The sequence below is a fragment of the Ictidomys tridecemlineatus genome, chromosome 9, assembly GCF_052094955.1.
Source record: "Ictidomys tridecemlineatus isolate mIctTri1 chromosome 9, mIctTri1.hap1, whole genome shotgun sequence".
NCBI classification, from domain to species: domain Eukaryota; kingdom Metazoa; phylum Chordata; class Mammalia; order Rodentia; family Sciuridae; genus Ictidomys; species Ictidomys tridecemlineatus.
Genome location: NC_135485.1, coordinates 147927383 through 147940777, shown reverse-complemented (window position 1 = coordinate 147940777; position 13395 = coordinate 147927383). Strand labels below are relative to the sequence as shown.

Sequence of the window (13395 nt, the reverse complement as noted above, 5' to 3'; positions counted from 1 at the left end):
TCTGGCCTTGTGCTCTTCCTTCTGGACGCGGCGTCCTTGAGCTGGTGCAGACAGACGCACACAGGTGCTCTCCTGCCGCCTTGTGTGCTGGTCACCGGGTGTGGCACCTGGGGAGTCGCCATGGCAGCTCTGCCTGGCCTGGTGGGCGGCCACAGCTGCACTGCCCCCGGACCCCACGGCCTGCACACTGGCCTGAGCTTCATCTCTGCTCGCAGCAGCAGCAGCAGCAGCAGCAGCAGCAGCAGCAGCAGCTTGCTAGATATTTGGGGCTTTGCAGTGTGTGAGATGGAAAGTATTAGGACTTTTGTTGATTGTGAGATATTTTTTTAAAAAACTTCTTTGTGGTCCGCCTTGTGGGCTTTTTTTTTTTTAGTTTAGGTTTTGGTTGTAGAAGGACACAATACCTGCACTTTATTTATTTATTTTATGTGGTGCTGAGGATCGAACCCAGGGCCTCACACGTGCTAGGTGAGCGCTCTACCCTTGTGGGCCATTTTTAAAGTCCATCTCTTTTTCAAGTGCTTCTCAGTAAGCATGAAGGAGCACTGCTGAAGTCCTTTAATCTCACAGCAGATTGTGACTGACTTCCGTCCTCCTGGCAACCACCTAGCGCTTCTTTTTGAAGGGTCCTCAGCGTGTGACTGCAGCATTGCCGCGTGGGGAGGTCCATTCATGTCTTTGCCTGTGGTCACTTTTTAAGGTCTGTCTGATGAGGAGCTCTCACATGTCAAGCCCGGGTCACCACCTGCCTCCAGTGACTTCAGGCGACAGGACAGCGCTCAGCTCTGCCACAGTCAAGGGAAGGGGCCCTGTAGACAGGAGCGCGTGGCCTCTCAGAGTCGAGCTGCTGGGCAGACAGCGAGTCCCAGCAAGTCCCAGGCGCCTGTTCCAGGAGAGAGAGCGGCCCGCAAGGTCAGCGGTGCTGGGTGTGGCCCAGACAGCAGCCAGAGCTCTCGGGACAGACATGGTGGCCGCAGCCGGAGCCGGGGCCGAGGGTGGAGGCCCCTGAGGGAGGCCCTGAATGTGGACAGCGTTTTCAGTGACAGTGGGAAGAGGCAGCACAGCCCACAGCGCCAGGCGGACATCAGCCATGGACCCCAGGGGGCCCGGGAGCAGACCTGTGGCAGCTGGTCCAAGCAGAGCACAAAGCAGAAAGGGCTGGTGACCATCTACGAGGACGAAGGGAAGCCTGAGACGGGAAGCAGGAGCTCCCTGGACTCTGGCGGGAAGGGAGCAGAGAGCAGGGCAGGCCCCGTGGAGCGTGGGGTTCCTGGTGATGGCTGGCAGGTGCAGAGGACCGAGTCTGGGTATGAAAGCAGCGACCACGTCAGCAACGGGTCTGCCAGCCTGGACGCGGCAGCTGCCGACGGGGGTGGCCCAGCAGTGGCCAGCGGTGCTGCTGGAGAAGCAGGGACTTGCAGGTAACAGACCCGGGGCTCCCCCCACCCTCTTGTGTCCGTGGTGTGAGGCCATTTGTTTGGGGTGAGTTAAGCATAACAGCAGCTGAACACAGAGAACGTGGCTTGGCTCCTCTTGCACGCTGAGGACCCCGGGCTTTGGTAGGCAGTTACCGACTCCAGAAATAAGAACTGTTTACTTTTAGGAAATTTGAAAAGTATGGAAATGTACCAGTGCTTCCATCCCTGTTCCTTGTGCGTTTCTTCTGTGGGTCTTGCCTGGGTTATTTTTGTTGGGGGATTTTTTAGTTATAGATGGATACCTTTATTTATTTATTTTTGTGGTGCTGAGGATCGAACCCAGTGCCTCACACACGTTGTGCGAGCGCTCTGCCACTGAGCCACAGCCCCAGCTCCCTGGGTTATAATAAGTCGAAGCTTTAATTCTGAAGTCTGCGAGCCTGGTTATCTCGTCTCTAACACAGCTCAGAGCTGGGCTGTTCTCGCTGTCACCGACTAGTTCTGGAAGAGTCGTCTCCTTACCACTGTGACAGGACGCAGCCCTGCCTGGCGCCTGGGTTTCATAGAATTCAGCCACTTGGGTTTTATTAAAAGATTATTTCTGTAAAGAGTTAAGGAAGCTTTGCATGGGGAGTGATTTTATTAGACCCCTCAGGAGAGGTGGCCAGATGGGTGGGAGGAGGGGACGTGCAGCCTCGCCTCTGCAGCGGGGGCTCCTGAGTCTGCTTCCGTGCCCCATCTCCTGCTGGAGGCTGAGGGTGATCCCAGCCTTGGCGCCTGCTGAGGTGTGGGTTGGATGGAGCACCCTGGGCCCTGACCTAGCGCGGGGAATGGGACTTCACCATGATCCTTCCTTCCGTTCCTTTAGATCAAACCAGGGTCCACAGTCACCCCGTGTTCCACACGTGTTTTGTTTTCTAGTGACCGGATCAGGATGAGCAGCCCACACGCAGAGCATGCGGACTGTACCTCCCACCAGAGCAGACGCCACGCAGAAGGTGAGTGTGATTTAGTCTGTGAGAGTTGCAGTAAGACATGATTAGTTAATGTTTTCTGTTACCATGGACCTAAAAGAAAATCCTATATGGTTATAAAAATTATCTTAAGATAAGTTTGAAATATCAATAATGCATTTTTTTCAGTTTACGTGTCACGTTGTAATAGGAGTAAAAAGGAGACTCGACCTTCTTACGTCTACGTGCTCTGTCGCTGTGGTTTTTACACCTGTGGCCCAGACGTGGCTCTGGCTTTCAGTCTCTGCAGTTGGTAGCACAGTGTCCCCGCTGGCGGCTTCCTGGCTGTGCTTGTCAGCACGTCTCTGTGCCTCCTAAGCAGCTGGCTCAGGCATGAAATGCTCAACTCTCTTCCCTGGTGGCAGCTGCACTGGGCTCCTGTGTGACGGGTCCTGGGAACCTTGCTGTGGTCCTAGCCCCATCTCCCAGGCTGGACTGGCCATGGCAGGAATACCTCTGAGCGGCCTTTGCCACCTGACCCTTCCCCGAGAGGCACGTTTCTGTGTTTGTCAAGGGGAAGCTCGTGACCCTCTGGTTTCAGGGCTGTGGCCTAAGGACTGTTGGTCTTTCTGATTTACCATCCCCCGTTTTTCAAAATAGCAGGCATGTGAGACAGAGTGTCCAGGTCTCCCCTGGAATAAGGATAAAGAGGGTAGGCATGGGCCAGCAGGCCGGGGTCGGAGAGGGCAGCAGTGGGCCAGCAGGGCGGGGGCGAAGGCTGCCAGAGCAGGAGCAGGAACAGCTGCTGCAGGCAGAAGATCGGGTGGGTGGGTGGGTCGGCATCTGGGTCAGGCACACTGTGAGGCTACTGGAGAGCTCAGGTGTTGACCGTCCTTGGCGTGGTGTGGCTTCCTGGGCAGCACTGGGTCCAGGCTCATGGGGGCAGGTGGAGGTGCCGTGTGGAGAGCCGGCTCACGTCCCACTGCGAGTCTCACAGGCAGCCTGGGCATCAGGAGGGGAGGGGAGGGCAGAAAGTGCAGGTTCATGGCCGCCTGAAGGCCAGCCAGGGGCGGCAGCAACAGCTCCAGTTAGGGGTAAGGGAACATGGGGAGAAGGTCGGTGGCAGCTTCAGGACGAGCTGAGATTGGGAACAGGGGAGCAGTGGTGGGCGTCTGTGTGGTGGCCCGTGGGCTGGGAACGGATCCTGGAATGCTGGCAGCTGTGGGTTGCCTTGGGAGACACCCAAGGGACCTGGGCACAGCACTGCCTGAGCTGCAGGGACATGCCTCGGGGTTCAGAACTTAGGAGGGGGGTAGGCTTTCCACAGAAGCAAACAGCTGTGAACGGTGTGTGCTGAAGGTCGCGCCTGAGCCCTCCCTACCGTTTCTGTGGCGGGGTTTTCCCAGGTTGAGCGCGATAACTCCTTAAATTATTTTCTTTCACCATATGGATATTATCAGAGGAAACCCCTAGTCAAGGTGTTGTAGGGACAAACAAGGCCAGGCACCGAAGATATCAGGAAACAGTTGTACTTGGCTGCAGCCAGGCTCAGAGGGCACAGCTTTTGCTGTAATCAATCAATCCCCTGAACCCGAGTTGAGGTAGTTTCAGAGTTTTATACCCAGTAAGGGGAGGGGCTCAGAAGTTCACAGTCTGCAGAAGTTCACAGCTTTTTCTTTCACTGTTTTGGGCACGTTAACCCTTCAAGGACAACACCTGAGAAGGGGAGAGCTGCTTCTCCTCTTCTTCCCTCCCCCTGCCAGCTGTTACCATGGAGCCCATTTGTAACTTATCTTAAAAATGTAGACATCTCTGTGAAGCCCAGCTCAAGGCCAGAGGCCTTCTTTGCACACTTCTTCAAAGAACTATACTGAATATGTTTGTGAAAACTAGTAAGGGCGTGTTTAGCACCTGGAGTGCTGGTATCTTCTCTGCCAGTGGCCAAGTAAACAGGTGACTCGAAAGTAGGAAGGTTGGCTACATTGGGCTCTGTTGCTGACAGTCCTAAAACCAGCTGGGCGAAGGTTTCTGGAGAGGCCCAGTTAAGACTTTTCAGTGGAGAAAGGGGGTGCCACCGTCCATGTGACGGCCTCCCGGGTGCAGCTTTGATAGCAGTCTCCCTGTCTCACGCAACGGCAGGGTCCTGCTGCTCGGGCCACACCCTGCAGATGGCAGCACTGCCTGCTGGTCCTGGCCTGTACCTCCCCAGCCACTCTGTGTCCCCATGAGCCAGACACAGTTCTGTGACCGACCGTGTGCCAATCACTGGCTGTCTTAGTGAGGCAGACTTGCTTCTGAGTGACTGTGTCATCCAGTGTTTTTTATTCACTGCAGGTAAGTCTGTCAGCCATTTCTAGAATCAGTCTTCTTTTTTTTTTAATACCTGTATTTTACTTATTTATTTTTATGTGGTGCTAAGGATCGAACCCAGGGTCTCATATTGTGAGGCAAGTGCTCTACCACTGAGCCCCAGCCTTAGCCCTGGAATCAGTCTTTCTGGACTGGAAGTCCCCTGGGGGCAGCAGGAGACCACAAAGCCAAGGAGCCTTGCGAGTGTTGCCCAGTGAGTGCTGCACGTTTTCACAGTGCGGCTGTCCCATCACCTCTGCAGCCTGTGCAGGTGTGGGCTCCACGTGGGCTCTTCTCCGCCCGCGCAGGTGTGGGCTCTGCTCAGACCCTTCTCGTGCTGCCTGGAGCTGTAGCAATGCTTGAACTTCCCACAGTGCATGTGAGATATTTTAGCCTCTCTTTTAAAATGAGTTTCTAGTGGAAAGAATTTCAGGTGCCTTGACCTACAAGAAGGAGAAGGCTGGAAGGACGAGGAGATAGCATGTTAGGAAGCAGCAGGTCAGGGAGCCCTCCCGTGCTTGCAGAGGCCCTGTGTTGGCACACACCGGCTGGCTCGCACATTCGGGTGTCATGGGGGACAGCAGGGGCTCTGGGGAACCAGGCTGGCTGGGTGGGCTGGCAGGCCTCCAGGCAGGACGCTGGCGTGCTCTGGCCTTCATCCCAGGAGAGACTCTGCTTGGCGGAGATGTACCTCCCAGCGGAGAGCTGTGTCCACGCAGTGAGTTGGGAGGCTTCAAGACTTGTGCAGTTGGCTTTTGTGACAGCCATAACAGCGTGAGTGACTGGAGGGAAGCAAGCCTCGGGGGGCGCTCCAAAGCGGGCTCCACCTGCCACATGGTGGTACAGGAAGAGGAACGTGGAGGCCGTGGCCTAGGTAGGCTGATCCCGTGAGGCAGTTAGGAACCTGCTCTGGAGGTTGGGAGGGCTTGGGGGTCGTGGCAGGGCCATGGCTGGGGCACTCGGCAGAGCTGGGAAGTGGGGGGCAACCCAGACAGCGTGGGAGGCTGGGCATTGCTGAGGAGGCGGCGAGCATCTGCAGTGCCCACCGTGGGGGCCAGAAGGTCCAGGAGCGCATGGGAGAGGGAATTTCTCTGGAAAAATCCCACACGGCGGGTGGTGGAGAGTGGGCTGCAGGTCTGCGTGGCCTTGGAGTGGAATTCGCTGTGGGGCAGCAGGAGCCGTGGAGGCACATCAGACATGGAAGCAGCTGAGGCAGAACAGACGTGTGGCCGTGAGCCTGTGGTGTGTGGTTCAGGCAAAAAATGTGAAGTATTCACATTAGGCGATTCTGGGTTAAAAAACAGGTTTTCGTCATGCTGATTTTCATCGTTAGATTTCTGCGAACTTTTTGAGCTACTCCCAAACAAAAAGTTGAAGGAAAAAAAGAGATTACAGTAAAATTAAAAGGAGATAAAAGGGAAGAAGTGAACTTTGTTTGTCAAACCTTTGCTCTGCGTTGCATAGAGACGGTCCCTGGAGAAGCTCTGTCCGACGCCTAGGCGAGGTGCCAGGCTGGATTCACATGGAGAGGCCAGGCACCAAGAGTGCAGAAGAGAGGGAAGGAAGTACACATGTGGAGAAGGAGAGAAGGGGAGAAGGCCGAGGCACAGCAGAGCAGTGCGGAGTTACAGCGCTTACTGTAGCTCCGAATGCTTAGGGTTTGTAGTAATGTGAAACTAATAATTGCCACTATATTCTGAAATATCACTGCCCAAGAATAAAGCTTGCATTATCTAGACTGAAGTTAGATGTTACTGCTCAGAGACCTTTTAACTTATAAACTCATCTTTTTGGGTAAAACATACCTTTTGATTTCTTGAATATTGTGCTGTAGAATTGTTTTGAATGCAGTTTCAAGGTAGCATTAGTTAGAGCCCCCGTCCTAACACTGAAGAGTCTTCTGGCCTGGTGTTTTGATCAGGTTCTCTGGGTTTGCAGGCCCCTGGAGCCAGGGCTCTGCAGACAGAGCGTCTTGGTCAGCAGCAGGGCAGAACAACGTGTTGATGTTAAGCTGCTGGGATTCTGAAGGCACTGCTCTTGGCGCACACCTGCCAGAGCCCTAAGTCATCAGTGCCTCCTGCTGCCCACTGTGCCGTTACCTTGGTAGAATTAAGTCATTATTTGTAAGGATGAAATATATTTTCTTGTTAAAAAATTTTTATCATATATTGATAAATTATAGTGTTTTATATTTATTGGGTACAAAATGATGTTTGGGTTTCTTAGTACAACGTGAAATGCTCAAACCAGGGTCAATAACTTCTTAGCTTGTTTCTTTTTTTAGGTATTAGGGATTGAACCGTGGTGCTTTACCACTGAGCTACATCCCCAGCCCTTTTTATTTTGTGACAGAGTGTCAGTAAGTTGCCAAGACTGGTCTCAAACTTGTGATACTCTTCCTCAGCCTCCCAAGTAGCTGGTATTACAGACGTACAACGCCACACCCAGCTTTAGTTTATTTCTTGTCAATTCTTCCTGGATTTAATTTCAGAGTCTGATCATAATCAAGTGCAGATTTGCTGCATCAAGTAATTTTTATATCTTTTAGTGAATTATATGTAAACTGCATCTGAATTTTGAGGGACTGCGTTTTGTAAGGTGCCCAGAGGACCAACTTAGAGATCACAGAGCATCTAAGGTAAAGTTCCCTGTCACGTGTGAAAGGATGACCACTGCTCTGTTTGCCTGGCCAGCACAGATGGAGGGGTCTCAGGTGGTCAGCCTGGGGAGGGCTGCTGCAGGCACAGGACGGCAGGTCTGCACAGAAGGGCTGCGGTTGCTTGGTGGTCAGGCTGATGCTGGCCACATGGCACCTGCTTATGTCTATGCCCGTTATCTGATGCCCATACCAGCCGCCGGGTGTCAGTAGAGCATGTCAAGAGCCACCTGTGGGCATGCATGCAGCAGGTGCCTGCTGGGCTGGGGTGTGGTCTGCGTTCGCGCTGCTGCCCACTGTGCAGCCATGGTCACGACCTCCCTGCCGTGGCTCCGTCTGCCTAGCAGGACCCTCGTGAGGCAGGCTTCAGGACAGCCCGACAGCCAGCCAGAAGAGCGTTCTCAGGCCCTTTGGCCTCTGGGTCTCTGGGCACTGTGAGAGAGCATTGGTGACCGCAGAGGACTTTTGTTTCTGTGGATTAGGTCATTAGTATTTGCTCTGTGAGTCATTAGGAAATACATGTGGAGAAGGATAAAGCTGTTACATGCTGACATAAATAACATTTCAAGTGGAAAATAACTGTTTCCCAGGAAACGCTACCAGTGAGATGACTGGGGTGGATTGGCAGTCTTCCGCCCCCCGAGACACCTGGCATGACCACTGCGTCTGCCGCTGCTCATGCCCGCTGTAGCAGTCACCTGCTCTGGTGCTCATCTGTCCACACATGGGTGGGAAGACGGGGGTTCTTGGTTTGCAGCACGCCACCACAGGCAGTGCCCTCCAGACTGGCTCAGAGGGCTCTGGACCCACAGGAGGTGACTCTGATGCTGCAGCTCAGTGACAGATGCTGGCCTCCCTGATGCCCCGGGGGCCGTTCTGCTGCACAGCTTCCAGCCTCTGTGTCGCCCCCTGAGAAACCCGTCTTGCCAGGCCACGCTAGTCTCCCCGTGCCAGTGCTGTTCACTGAACGGTCTTTTGAGAACCCCGTTGGTTCATGTCCCCACTGTTAACAAGGCTGACTTCCCCCAGAGGCGCGAGTCGTCGCTGGGGTGAACTGCACCAGCCCTTTCCTTTAGGGGCATGTTCGCTTCCTTCATTTTCAAGAGCATTTCTGCAGAACCCAAGTCTCAGTGCCCAGTTGGTCTGCATCTCCTGGGGTAGAAGTGGGTTCCATGGACAAACCTGCTGGGTGCAGCTCACTGCTCAAACTGTCCCATGAGTGCTGTTCCTGAAACAACCGTCATATCAAGATATGCACCAAGGGTACTTCGTGCAAGCCCACTATGCTGGCACGCCTGTGATGCTGTGGCTCAGGAGGCACAGGCAACAGAAGCAAGGTTCAAGGCCAGCCTGGGCCACCCGTGAGGCCCCATCTCAAAGTAAAACACTGGGGATGTGTGGCTCAGTGGTAGAGCATGCATGCTTGGGTCCAAACCCCAGCACCAGAAAAGAGAAGGAAAAAAAGTGCTTTATGTATGCTTCCTTCTTTCATGCACCAAAATAATTTAAAACATATAAATTAACTAATAGAAGGAAGCATTGTGTCCTGCTTCATTAAACGTGCTTCAGTGAAACTGGCTTTCTGAAGACCACAAGTGTGTGGCTGTGAAGGCCACAGTCCCTGCTGGTCCGGGACTCGCTCCTCTCTCACACTGGCAGCCTTGTGTGACTGTCAGCGCACTTGGAGACAGTGACCTCTTGGGGGCAGAGTGAGAGAGTTGGACTGCATAGCCTGGGGGGGCGGTCCTTGGGGGGGGGTCCTGGCGGCCCTCGTGGCCACACTTTGGAAACTGCTGCATTGGATAATGTGACACTTGGTACATCCTAAAACTTCTGAAAATTGTACTCATGTTGTAGGAACATGGCTCACTCTGCAGTCTCTGGGTTTGGTTTCCAAGACAGGTGAGTGGTGTGGCACTCACAAATTTATCAAACTCCAAAGTTCCTTCTGTGTTGCTTTTATACCCTGGTTCATGCAATTTTTCTGTTGGTGAACGGTAGCTGCAGGTCCCTCCTGCTTAGCAAATGAAGGAGTTGATTCTCAGATATGAAGCCTTTGCTGTCCCAGAAATGGGATGCTAGTGTTACAGTTAGAGCTTCGTCCCAGGGTTTCATACACTGACCTCCAGACCACTCACATATAATCGAATCAAGCCTTTATTGAAGCACACAGGTGGCGGCTGACCAGAACATAAAGCTGTTCCCCTGATCAGCCCCGAACAATTTCAAGGGCGCTCCTTATAAGCCTGAAAACCACAAAAGGGATGTTCGGGGGTCCAGCCAATGCAAGCCAGCCAGGTTACAGAAGCAGGAGAGTGCAGTCAAGCGGAGGGAAGCCTAACCAATCACAGCTAGCCCAGTCACCCCAGTTACAGAACCAGAGCCCCGTTACCTAGTTATAGAACAATGCCCCATTAGGTAGTTGCTAATGTTAAAGGTTTCTATAAGAAAAGGAAAAGAAATCTTGCCCCAGGCCTGACCCTTCTGGTTGGCATGGTTATTTTACAGGATGAAGCCATAAAACAAAATGGAGTCACATTTGCTCCTACTGTCACACTAGTAGGTGAAACTCCTAAAAAATCCGATGTTTCCGCTCCCTTCATCTGTACCCTATGAAACAGTCCTTAGTTCCCACAGGTGTAATTGGTTGGATCTACTTCACCTGACAGGGAAATTAGTCTCATCTAGATGTGTTAAGATCATTTTTTTGAGAGCTGTTTTGAAGTACTATTTTGTAGAGCGAGATCTTGATGTGGGTAGTGTTTTTCTCTGGGCATTGACAGTGTCAGAGGCCTCCTGTGGACCCTCCTCCAGTGTCCTGCAGGGGCAACAGCAGCAGGGTGGCCCCTGTGGGAGGCCCTGGTCCCAGGAGCTGTGGTTAAAAGGAGGCAGCAGGTGAAATGATGGGTTCTGAGTCTGAGACCTCACGCTGACCAGGCGTGGATTCACGAGTCCGACTGCATGATTCTCTTGTGACCTTATCGAAACTAATATCGAAACCAAACAGGTTTGGTGCCTGTTGCACATCAGAGCTGGGGCCTCAGGGGTTGGCGTGGCTCGATGCAGATATGGTTCCTTGGTGGCCGTGAGATCTTGGATCGCTCCTTAGCCTGGCTAAGCCTCTGACCCCTCATCTGCAAAACTTCTAGGATTCCTTCATAAGGTTGCTGTAGACAGTAAGTAACATAAACTAACAGGGGTGACTGCCAGCGTCTCGTTGGGGGTTCTTCTTCCTGCCCAGAAAGGTGTAAGCCGCCTGGAAACTTAGAAGTCTAAAATGATTAGAGAGGAACAAAACAAGAGTCAGGAAAGTATTAACCAAAGCAGAGCCCCTGATGCGTCCTGTCCACCGAGAGCTGTGATGCGGCCGTTGCCAGTGACTCCCGTGTTGGAGTTTGACTTTAGAGAAGCACGCGGAGGCAAGCATGCAAAGCAGGTTTTAAAAAAGGGGGAAACAGACTTCTCCAGGGAGAGAGGAGGGGGCCGTAGCTGGGTCCTGGTATCCCAGGAGTCGAGGTCTTCGCCCTTTTTGTGTTTCCTAGGCTTCCTTTCTTCTCCTGCCTTTTCTCCCTTATCTTTCTCCTTCCTGCATACGTGACTAGGCCCAGGAATGCCTAGTGGGATGGCCAAAGGTGAGAAACAGGTGGGCAGGGGAAGGGCAGGGTGGAGCAGCCCAGGACACCTAACAACCTTGTGTTCCCTGTAGGGAGGGGCCATTCCTGGGACAGGCTACCTTAGCCACAGGCTGGAGGGGGAGGGGGTGGAGGAAGGGCCCTGAAGGAATAACATTTCACCCCTCGGCAAAATCGGCCTGACTCACCTGAGCTGACTTGATTTTCCTGTCTCTACAACTGATTTTGGCTTCAGCTGGAACTAGACTAAGGAAAGAGAGCTCCTAGGGTTGATGGCAGCTGCTGCATGCAAGGCGGGGAGAAGGCTTCTAGGCCGAGTCTCTTTGGGATGTCTTGCAGTCAGCAGGTTGATTGGCGTCTTAGCCGTCACACCTGTGAGACAGGCAAGGGGGCAGCGACCAAAGGAGGCAGATTTAAAAAGACCACTGAAGGAGGCTTTATTTGAGACTCATCCCTGGAGGGAATTCAATCAGACCGGCAGAGTGGTCAGGAGAAGGGCCTAAGGAGAAACCGTGTGGGATTTAATGGGGCTCATGGCAGGAAGGGAAGGGTTTGGGACAGGAAAAGGGATTTTTAGGGTCCCTAGTCCCACGGGAGTTGGTCAGGGGAGCTGGCTGAACTCCAGGATTGGCGTTAGTCAGGAGATCCCCTTGATTGACAGGCATTTCTGTTGGCGCCCAACTTGACAATGATAATACCCGTTTCAGGTGCTGTGTGGGTCTTGGTAGAGCAGGATAGAGATTCACTGTGTGTCTGGGGAAATGACCAAAGAAAATGTCCACTGGTCATTCCCAGACACCAGATGTCTCTATCCACTAGACTTCAGTGCGCGGTGACCCACACGCAACCCATGGACAGCTCGTGAGCAGTAGCTCCTGGGTGCTGGGGTATCTCTGTGTGGTCATAGCTCCGTCCCACCCTGTAATTCACTGACCCTCCCGAGAACCCTGAGAAGCAGTTAAAGTGTGTTGTTATCCCGTTCCATAAAGGAGGAAACTGACTGTGAATGAGGAAGAGGCTTGCTTAAAGCTACCAGCCCATAGTTAGAGGATTCATCGTGACCCGGGTCAGCTGGCCTCAGACTGTTGGGGTGGGGTGGGAGGCCTCCCCAGCGCGCCTGCGAATGCAGGGATGTTCAGAGGGGAAAGGGGCTGTGGGAGCTGTCGCCCGATCAGTGCAGGCCAGCGTTGGCCCACTGGGTGGTGGCCGTAGGCAGGTGGGCACGGCTGTAGAGGGGTCCTGGGGGCATCTCCCTGAGGGGAGCAGTGCTGCCCCTTCACACCCTTCCTCTGAGACCCACTGCCTGGCCTGGGGCGCAGAGCCGTGCCCTGGCCGAGGGAGCGGGTCTACAAGGAGCCTCCCTCCTCTTGGGCTGCTCGTGTTGGGTGTTTTGTTCACAGTGGTGCAAAGCTGGCCGAGGAACACAGAGTTCCACGTGACCCAGCAGGAATGCCCTCCAGCGCAGGAATCACTGATATTGCAGAAAGGAGTTAGTTCAGAAAAGGGGTGATGTTTTCAGTTGTCTCCAAGAACTCATTTTTGTTTGTTTTTAAATTAGAAGAGAATTGCCTGGTTTACACAAAAACTTGACGTAAGTACAAATGGAATAGGGCTGGGGATGTGGCTCAAGTGGTAGCGCGTTCCCTGGCATGCGCGAGGCACAGGTTCGATCCTCAGCACCACATAAAAATAAAGATATAGTGTCCACCTAAAACTAAAAAATAAATATTAAATAAATGGATAATTTCTATAAGACCATTTAAATAATTTTGTTTTCCCCTTTCCCTCTCAACCCAGATTTTAGAAGAGAACATAAGGACTTGGAAGCAGGCTATAAATCCCATGAGCTCCACCCAGGATCACATCTGCAAGTAAAAAGTCGTTTGGTGAAAAGGTAATGCTGACGATTGGGAGTGCCAAGCCCTTTCCTGGTGGATGCCGTGGTATAGGGATTCTTCATTCATCAGGAAGGCATAGATCTGCCTTTCTCCCCTAGAACAGTGGGACTCACTGGAGGGTTTGTACCCGTGGGCAGCGGGCCTCCAAGGTGCCAGGAGCAGCACGTCACTGTTCTGACATGGTGTTCTTGTGAGGAGAGGCACAGTGGCCCCTCACGGCCCGGGCAGGAGGGTACAGGATCCCACCCAGTGAGTGCCCAGAACCTCCAGGCGCTGCGCTTCTCGCATATACCAGGCGCTTGTCATGCCCCGTGGCTGTGACTTTGTTAGAGATGTGACAGCAAAACCAGCACAACTTTGTTTCCTTCGAGATTGTACAGAAGAGTCTAGATCATGGCAACCTCAGACTGTCTAATTTCCCTGAAGGATGTCCTGCTCTCCCACCCGTGGGCAGCACCTTGCTGAGCTTCTGCACGGCTGGAACATCAC

General features: G+C 53.2%; 1 protein-coding gene across 2 annotated transcripts in view; it reads left to right on the top strand.

Moving 5' to 3' along the window:
- The window catches only part of Usp53 (ubiquitin specific peptidase 53), a 60122-nt gene that overhangs the window by 42614 nt on the left and 4113 nt on the right, over positions 1-13395 (top strand). For both annotated transcript variants that reach the window (XM_078022182.1, XM_078022183.1), the window contains 3 exons: positions 701-1421; positions 2340-2416; positions 12806-12902. In XM_078022182.1, coding sequence (XP_077878308.1) covers positions 701-1421; positions 2340-2416; positions 12806-12902 — 895 coding nt within the window. The remainder of the gene's footprint in view (positions 1-700; positions 1422-2339; positions 2417-12805; positions 12903-13395) is intronic.